At 37.1% G+C, this 13404-nt stretch overlaps 1 protein-coding gene across 3 annotated transcripts in view; it reads left to right on the top strand.

The window, feature by feature from the left end:
• The window catches only part of MELK (maternal embryonic leucine zipper kinase), a 72450-nt gene extending 59469 nt beyond the window's left edge, over positions 1–12981 (top strand). For all 3 annotated transcript variants that reach the window (XM_010846035.1, XM_010846037.1, XM_010846038.1), the window contains exons 14-18: positions 1937–2168; positions 5063–5159; positions 6319–6487; positions 9625–9728; positions 12454–12981. In XM_010846035.1, coding sequence (XP_010844337.1) covers positions 1937–2168; positions 5063–5159; positions 6319–6487; positions 9625–9728; positions 12454–12631 — 780 coding nt within the window. In that variant the 3' untranslated portion in view covers positions 12632–12981. The remainder of the gene's footprint in view (positions 1–1936; positions 2169–5062; positions 5160–6318; positions 6488–9624; positions 9729–12453) is intronic.
• Positions 12982–13404: the final 423 nt, after the last annotated feature.

Genomic DNA, 13404 nt, shown 5'->3' with positions numbered 1-13404 from the left:
TGGCATGCCATCATATGGCATCACATGAGTTTGAGTAAACTCTGGGAGTTGGTAAGGAACAGGGAGGCCTGGCGTACTGTAATCCATGGGGTCACAAAGAGTCGGACACGACTGAGCTACTGAACTGAATCAGTGTCAGTTAGGTTGCTTTCTAGTTAGTCTTTTCCCTGTCTCTTTTCAGGATTTTCTCTTTGCTTTTGGCGTTCTGCAGTCTCGTTGTTAGGTATACTGTCTGGGTGAGTAGTGTCTTCTAGAGTTGTACAACCTAGTAAATATAGATATGGATTTCTTTTTGTTTGTGATTCATTGTGTTGCCTGTATTTGAGGATTTGTATCTTTAATTAATTTTAGAAAATACCTTGAGTAATTACTGCTTTTTCATTGTCTCTATCTCTGGAACGTGTAATAGATATATGTTAGACCATAGAAGGAAATGGCAACCCACTCCAGTATTCTTGCCTGGAGAATCCCAGGGATGGAGGAGCCTGGTGGGCTGCCGTCTAAGGGGTCGTACAGAGTTGGACACTACTGAAGCGACTTAGCAGCAGCAGACCATAGAGCTCCGTCTTCCATTTATTTTAAACTCTCATGTATCCCATATCTCTCTCTCTAAGCTATATTCTAGATCGTTTCAGACTTATTTCACATTCACGTTCTTTTTTCATTTCTATCTATCTGCTGTTTGACATGTCCATTGAATTTTTCATTTTTATATTACATTATTTCTAGGGATTTTTATTCTTTTTCAAAATTGCTTTACCTTTTTTCTTTTCATGTTTTAAATTTTTTATTATTTTGAACATATGAACATATTTATGTTCTGTACTTGATAATTTTAATATCTTACATCTTTTTGAGTCTGTTCCTTTTTATTTTTACTCCTGACTTTTGCTCATGGTGTTTGTATCATTTGTGATTTTTTTTTAATAGGCTCATTTTTCTTGGAACTCTTTGGGAATGCTTTGAGGCTTGGATTAAGGGTTGAGGTCTTGGGTTGTGCTGGATTGAAGCTTTTCTTTCAGATAGGAATTGTGTTTCCTTTTGTCATGTTCCTGGAATACAACCATTTAGGACTAGAACTATTTTAAATCAAATTCTAAGGCTGAAATTTCTGGGATATGAATTTGAGCTCCAAACCTGTGTGAAGACTGTCCTGTGGGTACTTAATAATTGTTAAAGGAAACTCTCTTTTCTTCTTCAGAGCCATAACCAGGACAGACAGGTTTTTTTGCCAACTCCTTTACAGGGCAGGTTTAAATTTATTCACCCTTTCATTTTCGTTTTGGCCCCTCCTGGCTTTACCTGGAAGCTTTGGCTCTAACTTAGCACCTTGCATAGGTCTCATCTCCTGCTGTAGGTTATGCAAGAGAGTGGGTAGATGCCCTTAGGGCAGCAGACAGTTTCAGCCTTGATTACATTTCTGCATTCATGCTCCTGTTTTTCGTTTGACCTCTGAGGATTTTCCTATCTTTTTTGCAAGCTCAACCATAAATTTAAAAGGATTAAGACATATTTTCTATGCAACATTTCTGTTAGAACATTTTAACATAGTTTTTTTGTGCTGGTCATTGACTAAACTTTATTTCTTGGTACATATTAGAAGCAAACTGGCAGTCTAGATATGGGAAGCAATTCTTAGGGATTTATTTGTGGCCAACTTCAATTGCCTAGAATCTGGGTGTGTTTGATTAAATACAGCTTGAAACATGTTGAAAATGACCTGTCAATAGAACAGCCTAAAGTGATCTACATGTACTAACTAAAGAGAACTGAATATACATTTTCAAATTTCCTGGTATCACCCATAATATCCTCTTGATAGTGTTTCATTTTAATAAAAATGGTGCAAGGTAATTTGCAAATGATTAAGGCAGGTTGTAAAGAAATTGACTTTTCTTCTTCAGTGTGCTTTATCCAGTAACTTTTTTTTTTCCAGTTTGCCAAGCATTGGACAGAATCAAATGACCTGGAATCTACATCATTAACTCCAGTATTATGCAGGGCATCTGCCAATAAATTAAAGAACAAAGAAAATGTATATACTCCTAAGTCTGCTGTAAAGAATGAAGAGTGCTTTGTATTTCCTGAGCCAAAGACTCCAGTTAATAAGAACCAGTATAAAAGAGAAATACTCACTACACCAAATCATTACAGTACACCCTCAAAAGGTATTTGCTGTTTAGATTAAACAGTAGCAAAATATCTCGAAATTCCTTCTTCTTACCGTGCTAAATAAACATATAGCAGATCAGAAATGGGTAGCATTGCCCTCAGGAATTATAGGAGAAGCCAGGCTGTTTTTTAAGCATATGTTATTTGCATTAGTTGGAATGAAAGCATATTAATCAACTTCAGATTTTTCTCAAATGTTATTACATTTTTCTCTTTCCCACATTTATAGAGTTGAATCATAGCATCATAGAATATCAAAGGTGAAAGGCAAGTTATAGCTGATTTAATCCCCCTACCGTTTTCACAACGGAGGAACCTGAGACTCGGAGTGAAGGGATCTGCCCAAGGTTGTACATGTAGCCTGAGACCTTGCTTGCCCCTCTGCCCCCACATAGAATGACTCCATTCAAGTCTTTGCTGAGCCCTTCTTACTGGTCTAGAGCTCCAGTTCTGGTGTCTGATCCTGTTCTGCCTGTTCTACTACTGATGCCCTTCCGGATACCTAGAGCTGTGTCTATATTACAGCTCTCTCATTTACCTTGATTTCCTCTTCATTGGGTGATGTCTCAGTGTTTTCATAGCTGATCTTATCTGGGCACATTCTATTTTGTCACTCTGTTTAAAACATAGTGCCTAGAACTGAATCCAGTTTTCCAGTACTAGGTCTCACCAGAATGAGACAGTGTCATGAGCGTAGGCTGTCTTACTTTACTGTGACATGGCATAGTACCTAGCTGGAGCCATACTTGGTATCTTGTGCCTACTAGGTGCCTGCATGCATGCCATGTTGCTTCGGTCTGCCTGACTCTTTGCAACCCCATGGTCCGTGGCCCTCCAGGCTCCTCTGTCTATGGGATTCTCCAGGCAAGAATACTGGAGTTGGTTGCCATGCCCTCCTCCAGGGGATCTTCCCAACCCAGGGATCAAACCTGTGTCTTTGATGTCTCCGCATTGGCAGGCGGGTTCTTTACCATTAGTGCCACCTGGGAAGCCTAGTGCCTGGTATATAATGGGGGCCATTTCTGTTGAATGAAGAAATGCATAAATTAGAGAGAGCCTGAAGGGATTTTATTTACTGTGATCTAGTCTTTGTCACTTTAAAGAAATGACACCTAAACTTTATTAGTTTTCTTTCCAGCAATGGTGACCTACTCATGTGTTATGTTAAAATCTTAATGAACCTACACTGTGAAGCATTGCCTTGTGAATGGCTGCCCACATCCTGCCATTGTGTTTCCAGTTTGCTAACTGACTAACTGATAGCCAATTCTAGAGTCTACTTCTTATACATAAAGATATTATGAAACACTTGGTGAGAATATTTGCTGGAAGTTCTGTTGATAGCATTATCCAGTTGAATCAACACTGTCCCTAAAATCATGAGGCTAGTTTGGTGTGATGTGTGAAAGCCTGTGGTTATTTATGAGTGTTAATGAGATAATATTTGCATATAGTAGGATCTCAGTAATTGCTGCTGTTGCATCGTATCTCTTTCTCTTCTCTTATTTCTCTTAATATACCTGCAAGGTCCTTTGTGAGTTGTGAGTTGGGCAGGGAACTAGAATGGACCTTTAACTCAACCCATTCAGGGCTTTTTTTTTTTTTTTTAATTATTTTTTAAAAATAGTCCCTTCTATTATTGACTTTCAATAAAAAGTTTATGTAATTCTGAAAGTTTTGAAAATATAGGTAGTTTGGAATTTATAATCTTAAAGTGTCATTAATTTACATATCTTGTCCCTGTGAGAGATTACATTGGTCAGAAGCTAATTTTGGCCATTTTTCTTTAAACATAAGGGCTGCCAAGAGAAGCAGTGGCTGAAGCCCCAGTTGATAGCCTCCATTAGCACTTTGCATTTTACTTTTGCTCTGAATCATATTTTTAATATTTATTTTTTATTATTTTGCTGCTCTGGGTCCTCATTGCAGCATGTGGGATCTAATTCCCTGACCAGGGATCAAACTTGAGCCACCTGCTTTGGAAGCATGGAGTCTTAGTGACTGGATCAAAAGGGCAGTCCCTCTGAGTCATTTTTTGACCTAAGAATTAGTTTTATTTTTCTGAATCCTGTCTAATCCATTTAATGAGAGTTTGTTGAAGGGTAACTATATATGGTAGTAGATACCCTCAGTACATAAAGATGAAAACTGTTTTCATAGGTATTGTTGATTAATCTTATTTTATTGTTCCTGGGGAACCAGTGAGAGTAATGCTATATAGTCATAAATAAAACAAAACCTCTGATCTATTTTTAAAACCTTGATATCTTATATTTCTAAGCAATATACAACTTTTAGATCATGAACAAAAAGTTAATTAGCAGTAACCAGATTGTTAACACAGATTTGTCACAAACTATATCAGTTACAAATACACTGCTAGAATAAAACCCCAAATTCTGGAATATGGACTATAAAAATAACTAAAGCTCACAACCTCTTTAATAACTTTTGTCAGCTTTCACAGGGAACTGTTCTCTTTGCCTGACAGGAGTTGAAAGGGCTATGAATTAACATCTCTCAGTAATGTATCAATTAAAGGTATAAATACACACTGACTTATTTATAGAAAGGAGAATCCGTAATCATGAAGTATTATTTATATGTTCTATTTAGATTTGTCATGTGATATTTATAACAAAATCTTAAGCATGGCCTCAGTTTTACAGTGAAGAAAAAGCAGAGTCACACTTGTAAAGCAAAATGATTTTGTTTTTATTATAAATCACATGGAAACATTTCTTTAAAGAATTAGAGCGTTAACATCACTGGGCAAGTGATTACAATATTTCTGAGCCAGTGAATGAGGTGATACATGCATTATTGATAAAAATTTTGAAACTATAGCATGTAAGCTACATATGGTTTGTATTTGTTGTTTTTCTAATAGCTGGAAACCAGTTCCTGAAAGAAACCCCAATTAAAATGCCGGTAAATTCAACAGGAACAGAGAAGTTAATAACAGGAGTCATTAGCCCTGAGAGGCGGTAAGTGTTCAGTTTTTAAGACTCGTTTGTTCTTTAGTATATGTAACCAGATTTCCTTTTTTCATATATGATAAACCCAATTAAGTTAAACCAGCGTGTGAATTCTGTCAGGGACTGTAGGAATGTCTGTATAAACATAGTCTGTGGTCATTACTGAAGATGTTGACACTTCCTCAGGGGGCAGTTGTGGGACTCATCAGCAGGAGCATTGACACCTTAACTTAAAATACAGCAGGGGCTTCTTTGGTGACTCAGTGGTAAAGCATCCCCCTGCCGGTGCAAGGGACATGGATTTGATCCCTGAACTGGGATGATCCCACAAGCTGCAAAGCAGCTAAGCCTGTGAACCACAACCATTGAACTTGTGCTCCACATCCTGGGAACTGCAAGTACTGAAGCCCGTGTGTCCTAGAGCCTGTGCTCCCCACAAGAGAAGCCACCTCAGTGAGGAGACCATGCACTGCAACTGGAGAGTTGCCCCTGCTCGCCACAACCAGAGAAAAGCCCGTGTCGCAGTGCGGACCCAGCACAGCCGAAAATAAATAAATAAAAAAATACAGCCAGCTGGGAGGCTGGGCCCAGGGTTCCTGTGCTGAGGCCCATCTTTCCCTACACTTCTGCCAATGGAGTACAGATGTCTACTAACAGAAGCAAAGAGTCAGACATGATTGATCATGCACGCATGGCATTATTGCATTTTCTTGATATCATAATGAGATTGTGGTTATGTAGGAAAATATTGATATATTGATGTGTACTGAAGTGTTTTAGAATAAAGGGTTGTGATGTCTTCAGATGGGTTACTTTGATGGCTTATTTTTAATATATTTATTATATATACATAAAGCAAATGCAACAAAATATTAATATAGTATTAATCTAGAAGGATATGTGGGTGGTTGTTATATATTTTGCTCAACTCTTCTACAGATTTGACATTAAAAAAGGTAGGGGAAAAAATAATTTTGGCATTTGGCTCAGTGGACAGGTGATGGCTGCTTTGGGTGGGAGATGGCTTTCATGTTCCCTGAAGAAGAATAAGATGGCCTGGCCTGGGCATACCTGGCACCTATCAGGCAGGACAAAAGCATCTCTGTGAGGAGCCAACAGGTGGAAGTCCAGCTCCTACTCATGAGGTTTTTTTCTTTTTTTCCCTCAGGTGTCGCTCAGTAGAACTCAATCTCAACCAAGTACATGTAGAGGAAACTCCAAAAAGAAAAGGAACCAAAGTGTTTGGGAGCCTTGAGAAGGGGTTGGATAAGGTTATCACAGTGCTTACCAGGAGCAAAAGGAAAGGCTCTGTCAAAGATGGGCCAAGAAGACTAAAGGTAGGTGGACTGAAGTTCTTTAACATGGATTTTAGAAGTTGACTGCTGATTGTACTATTTCTTTTTTTCCAAAGAAAAGTACTGAATGCATGAATTGATCAGTATTTTTAATTTACTTATTCATCTGTTTAGCTAATATGTACATATTTTTTGAGCACCTAAAGTATACATGTTACTATGCAGTAGGCTTAATGCAGAGGTAAATTACATAGTTTATCTTTTGGGGGGACAAATAACTAAAATTTAAATATTCAAGTTCAGGTAGGGGGATTAATCTCAGAGGCAACATGGAGATGAGGAAGCGTGGGGCATGTTTGAGGAACTGTCTTAAGGGTGGGAACTTGTGCTCAGTTGTCCTGTTTCTGGTACACAGAAGAGTCCCTGACACAGGGGTGCATTTGTAGGCCCTCACAAAATATTTGAATGCAGGGCAAGTTAATTTGAACTTTGAGTGTGGTGAATGTGAGGAGAATAGCAACAGGCCCAGAAGGGAGGCTGGGCGCTTCGGGGAAGAACTGTTCTGATATCCCATTTATGTTCTATCTTAAAGTGAGAGAAGATAGGACTTCTCCGTTAGTGTCTGTTGCCTTGTAGAACTTATGTAATTCACTGGAGTTTTATGTTTCATATGACTGTTTATTAGGCATATTTTATCCTTTTATTCTGAGATTTCTCTAGTTGGAGACAGTTGTGAGGTATTTCAAACCCTGACACTGGGATTATGAAAATCATATGTCATTTCTAGGAGAATAGTAAATAAAGAAGATTAAGGAAACTTGTCCAATTATATACATTATTGAGATGCTAAGCAGTTATCAAATACTAATGGATAACATCCTTGAAATGTTCGCCTATGTAAATTGTTTGGAACTCGAATGCATTTTTCAGTAGGAACTGCTGTGATATTGGCTTTCTAGGTATTTCCCAGTGCTTCTAGAATGTAGGAGAGAACTGACAAGATAGGAATGAGAAGCCTGGGTTGTAGCCTCAGCTTCATACAGTGTAGCTTGGCTAAGACATTTTATCTCTGACTTTCTCAATGTCTTTATTTGTAAAAACTGGAGAGAATGTCTCTGGCAGCTTCACAGAGTAGGGATATGTAAACAAGACTGTATGAAATGCTACATTGCATATGAAATGCTTTATTGATATAAGGTGTTCCAGTGTCAAGTATTATTTTCGTCAGTGTTGAGCATTTTAACCCCAGTGTAGCAGAACCACAGTTCTAATTAGCACATCCGAGCATCTGAAACTTTATCTAACTTTGGATCTTTAACCCTTTCTAATGTTTAAAGTTTTTCATAACTGAAAGACTTGCTTTCGGAGATTAGCCTCATGTTTCCACCCGGTTGTTAAGTTAAAAATTATAAACTTACAGAAAATTAAAAGGATGGTACAAAGGGATTTTCCTGGTGCTCCAGTGCTGCCACTGCAGGGAACGTAGGTTTGATCCCTTGGGGATCTAAGATCCCACAAGCTGTGAGATGGGGCAAAACAAAGATGAAAGATGGTACGAAGAACACCTTAGTTTTTTAAGACAGCAAATCGTATGTAGTTAAGCCCTCTTTTAGGAAGCAGTCTTTAAAAATCTTTAATTTTAAATAGATAAAATAAGATCACTTTTTTATTTTACAAAAGGAATCACTTGAATTGTGATTTGAGTGTGTAGTTTGTTATTATCTTGAAAAGACCAATTTGTTGAAAAAAGTCCTGAGTTGGAAGCCAAGAGACAGAGGAGCTTGTCACAGCTGTGCCTCTTGTTCCTTTTATAACCTGAAACTGAGGTTCCTAAACTCCAGTCATTTGACAGTCACCTTTATATCGGCATATCAGTGTATAATCTACACTGTTATTTTTCTGATACTTTCTTTATATGATGCATTGTAGTATATGTGCTGCCAAAGTGAGCATTATGTGATGCAGAATTCAAATAGATTTATAATTGACATGCAATAATCTGCATATATTAAAAATGTGCAATTCATATACTTTGGCATGCATAATGTACTTGTGAAACCACCACAATCAAGATGACTAACTTTTTAAAGGCTTGTGTTTATTTAAAAGGAAACCATATATTATTAGTTTTTGCTAATTATATTTTCTAAATCAGATTGGAACAAATACATAAAAATATTTATCTGGGACTTCCCTGGGGGTCTAGTGGTTCAGACTCCATACTTCTGCTGCACTGGGTACAGTCTTGAACTCTTGTCAGGGAACTAAGATCCTGCATGCTATGCAGTGTGACCCCCAAAAAAGTATACATGTGCCACTTAGGTTGTAAGTCCAATTATAATTTTTTATCACATTTTGGGAAACCCCATCTTAAGAAACTTGTATTTCTTCTTTGGGTCATAGGTTCTTCATTTGAAAAGTAAGGTAGTGGGGTCGTTTCCAACCTCAGCATTTTGTTATTTATAAAAAGAACTGAAATGTTAAAGACACAGAAGGTATAATTTTGTTTGACAATATAGATAGTACTAGGAAGGCAGGGATTCTTGTCTGTCTCTGGGACCTATTAAAACAGTGCCTGGGACCTAGTAAGCCTTCAATAAATAGTTGTTGGATGAATGGATAGACAGTTACCAATTAGGAATGAAATTATTTCTGAGAAATATGCTGTGAGTGAATGAGAAAAACCTGTTATATTCATTCCTTCATAGAATTGTCATAGAATCAGCTCCTGGGATTCTATAAAATTCCTTAAGTAATCAAGAAAGAATTAAGGAAACACATCCAACTATATACAAGTGAAATTTTCTAGGGCATTTGTTTTCTCACAGTTTTCACTGCAGGAATCTTTATCACAATGGAAGAAGAGGGAAATAGGTAGAGCTCAGAGAGATAGACATTATTTCATATTTATTTACTTATTTAAAAAGCTGGTAGGAGAGGAAGATGCAAGTATAAAAATGATGATATGGAGGTGATTACTAATAAACATGATTTCTGTAGGCTCTCCCAGTACCATCTCAGTCCAGCTTACTAAGAGTTGATTGTAAATTCTGTTTGTCTTGAAATATTTCCACTTGAAATGGTACTATATTGAGGAGTTGGGGATCTCTAAATCAGGTAGGATGGTCTTTGTATTGATGTAAGGATTTACTTCTCACCCCTCCTTTTTCTTTTTTAAGCCTCACTATAATGTGACTACAACCAGATTAGTGAATCCAGATCAACTCTTGAATGAAATAATGTCTGTTCTTCCAAAGAAGCACGTTGACTTTGTACAGAAGGGGTAAGAAGCATGTTTTCATCCATTACTTGATGTCTTTTGAACTTTGAGAAAATATAGGTTGAGTCCCTTCTCTTATTAAAAATATGTATTTCTTCCATCTCATTTTTTCCAAAAAAGCTTTTATGATAGTGTCTGTTTATAATTTATTCTTTTTGTTTTATATGGGCTTTAGAAGTTTTTTAAGTGACCATATTGTCACCACTTTCAAAGTTAGACTTTTCAAAATAGAAAAATCTAAATTTCTTCCAGTTTTCTTTTGCTTTTTCTATTTTTCTTTAATGTTCTGCTTAACAATAATATTTCTAAGTTCTAATCTAAATTTATGAGATACCTCAAATCAGGGAGATATATATAGACATATATATACACACATACTCCTCTTTATGATGTCTATGTGATAGGATTGGTTTTCAGTACTTTAGAAAGTATGTCACTTCATCTCTTTCCCACTGTTGAAAGAACTGCCATCAAAACCTCCTGGGTCATGATCTCATGGTTTGGACAGCCAGAACTCTTCTGGTTACTTAAGATGTTCATATTTCTAAGCATTTCCACTTAGTTATGTCTCTCTAAAATTTCATTATTAAAGCACTAATAGAAGAATGGAAACACTAAACTAGACGAATGAAAAAACTTACTTAAAACTCAGCATTCAAAATACTAAAATCATGGCATCCAGTCCCCATCACTTCATGGCAAATAGAAGGGGAAAAAAAATGCAAACTGACAGATTTTATTTTCCTGAGCTCCAGAATCACTGTGGACATGACTGCAGCCATGAAATTAAAAGACTCTTTGCTCCTTGGAAGGAAAGCTATGATAAACCTAGACAGCGTATTAAAAAGCAGAGATATCACTTTGCCAACAGAGGTCTGCATAGTCAGAGCTATGGTTTTTCCAGTAGTCATGTACAGATGTGATAGTTGGACCCTAAAGAAGGCTGAATGCCAAATAATTGATGCATTCGAATTGTGGTGCTAGAGAAGACTCTTGAGAGTCCCTTGGACTGCAAGGAGATCAAACCAGTCAATCCTAAAGGAAATCAACCCTGAATATTCATTGGAAGAACTGATGCTGAAGCTCCAATACTTCGGCTACCTGATGCAAAGAGCTGACCTATTGGAAAAGGCTCCAATGCTGGGAAAGATTGAAGGCAAAAGGAGAAGGGGGCAACAGATGATGAGATAGTTGGATAGCATCACTGACTCAATGGACATGAATTTTAGCAAACTCTGGAAGATAGTGACGGACAGGGAAGCCTGGTGTGCTGTAGTCCATGAGGTCGCAAAGAGTTGGACATGACTTAGTGACTGAACAATGACGAAGAAGAGCCACTAATAAATTAGCAAAAATATTTAAATGGAACAGTCAATAGAGAGAAGATTTTAAGAAAGAATCTTTTGCAACAGTAATTTTACTTTTCATTATCTCTAAGTGTTGGCAAGCACTACTTATGTGAATCCTGGCTTTCTTCTTCAAATGTCATTAGAACACATCTAACCCTGACTTGCTCTTCATGCTTGGGGTTTATTCACAGTTGCAGAACCTCTCACGAAATCTATATGAGAAAGCTTTCAATTATTTTTCTTTAGCATATAATCTGCCGGATCACTAACTGGCTATTAACTAATAATCTGTTCCTTGAACTTCCTTATCCACCCAAAGGTCTGCCTTGATCCCTTATTTTTCTTTTTATCTTACCTGTTTTTACTTTCTTTGTGACAAAGCAGAGTAACGAACTTTTCAGTGGAGTGGTGTCACTAATCTCTGTCATATTCCATTGCTATCTTTGTCCAATGAGGAAGAATCAACGTTTTATCTTTGATGTGACTGCATTGCTCTGTGCTTCATCTTCCCATCAGGAACCTTAACTACAGGGTATACCTTATGGCATTTCTGGTATCGACTGCTTATTTTTAATAGATCAAGCCCCAGAGGACACAAGTAAGAAAAAGAGCGATATATTTTATAACTCTGCCCTAAAGTGTTATAATGATCATAACCTCTTATTACTATTAGAAAATAGGGCTTCCCTTGTGGCTCAGCTGGTAAAGAATCTGCCTGCAAAGTGGGAGACCTGGGTTCGACCCACTGGAGAAGGGAAAGGCTACCCACTCCAGTATTCTGGCCTAGAGAATTCCATGGACTATATAGTCCATGGGGTTGCAAAGAGTTGGACACAACTGAACGACTTTCACATTCACTATTAGAAAAACCTCAAAAACGTGTTTCTTACTAACAGGTTGGTGGCTTCAGCTTAATTTATATGAAAGACAGAAGTTCTGATGAAGTGCACAAAATAAAATATTCTTCATCTTCCCTCTGCTTTCTTTTGTTGTGAACATTGTGGAAATGGCCTAATGTTCACAGGTTATACCATTGAAAGAGTTGCATAAAGGATGCCAAAAGATTTCTTAAGCATGAATGGCTTGTATAGCTATGAATAAAGCACTTTTCTTTGGAGCAAGGGAGAATTCTGATAAAGCCTTTTCAGCTTTTTTTTTTTTTTTTAAAGATTCTGGTTCAGCTTTTGGGAAAACACTAGTCATACTCCATCACTAATGCATAGCTAGGTCATCTGGAAACTATAAGCAGTACTGCATTGCTTAATATGAAATCATGGTTCATTTTCCCCACTGGCCTCCTAGAGGCTTAGAAATCTCTTGTATTATACAGAATATTCATGATTCTCCTACTAACTGGCTTCTTATCTTGTTTTTCACAGCTATACACTGAAGTGTCAGACACAGTCAGATTTTGGCAAAGTGACAATGCAGTTTGAACTAGAAGTGTGCCAGCTTCAAAAACCCGACGTGGTGGGTATCAGGAGGCAGCGGCTTAAGGGTGATGCCTGGGTTTACAAGAGATTAGTGGAAGACATCCTATCTAGCTGCAAGGTTTAATTGATGGATGGTTTCCATCCTGCTTGATGAGTATGGGTGTGATACAGCCTATGTGGAACCTGGTGTGATTGGTTTGATTTTTCAAGTCCACTGAAAGTACAAACTCATGTCTAAAGAGCTGTCTCAAAGACCAATATCTGTTTGTTTTTAGACAAAAGATACTATTTTGTGGGTGAACCTAAGGCAAGCCCATCTGTCATTATCTATTACTGTCTTTTTAAATCATGCGCTTTATATATTTAATAACTGTTTACTTTCTTGGAGTCACTTCCATACATGATTGTAAGCTCTTAACTATGTCTTCTTTTTAATGTGTAATTTCTTTCTGAAATAAAATCATTTGTGAACATAGCAGGCTTCTCCTCTTCTTTGTATTTGATTTTGATCCAAATAAAACCTCAAATGGCTTCTTGACTATTAAGTAGAGACTATTTGGAGTATGTTTTATCTGTTATCAAATATGCCTTGGGCAGAAAAACAGATAAGAATTCATTTGCATAATTTTTTCCTGTCTCCGATTTAAGTAGGATTTATTGAGATCGTTAACTAAGTCACAGCTGTGGTTACCAGAGTTAAACAACACATTTAATATGTTGAATAAAAGAGTGTTGACTTCAGTAAGTGTTTTCAGTCAACAATGATAAGTATCTGAACTATGAACCCCTATAAAATGTTACTTTATAGTAATTTTCCATAAGTCTCAAGGTTGGCCTCAAATTTGTCTTTTTATTTCATTTTACTGGTCTCTAAAGGTCAGCACTAAAGTTATATTT

Source organism: Bison bison, unplaced genomic scaffold, assembly GCF_000754665.1.
Source record: "Bison bison bison isolate TAMUID 2011002044 unplaced genomic scaffold, Bison_UMD1.0 scf7180017864230, whole genome shotgun sequence".
Classification (NCBI taxonomy): domain Eukaryota; kingdom Metazoa; phylum Chordata; class Mammalia; order Artiodactyla; family Bovidae; genus Bison; species Bison bison.
Note: the sequence above shows the minus strand (reverse complement) of the source record. Positions and strands in the feature narration are given on the sequence as shown.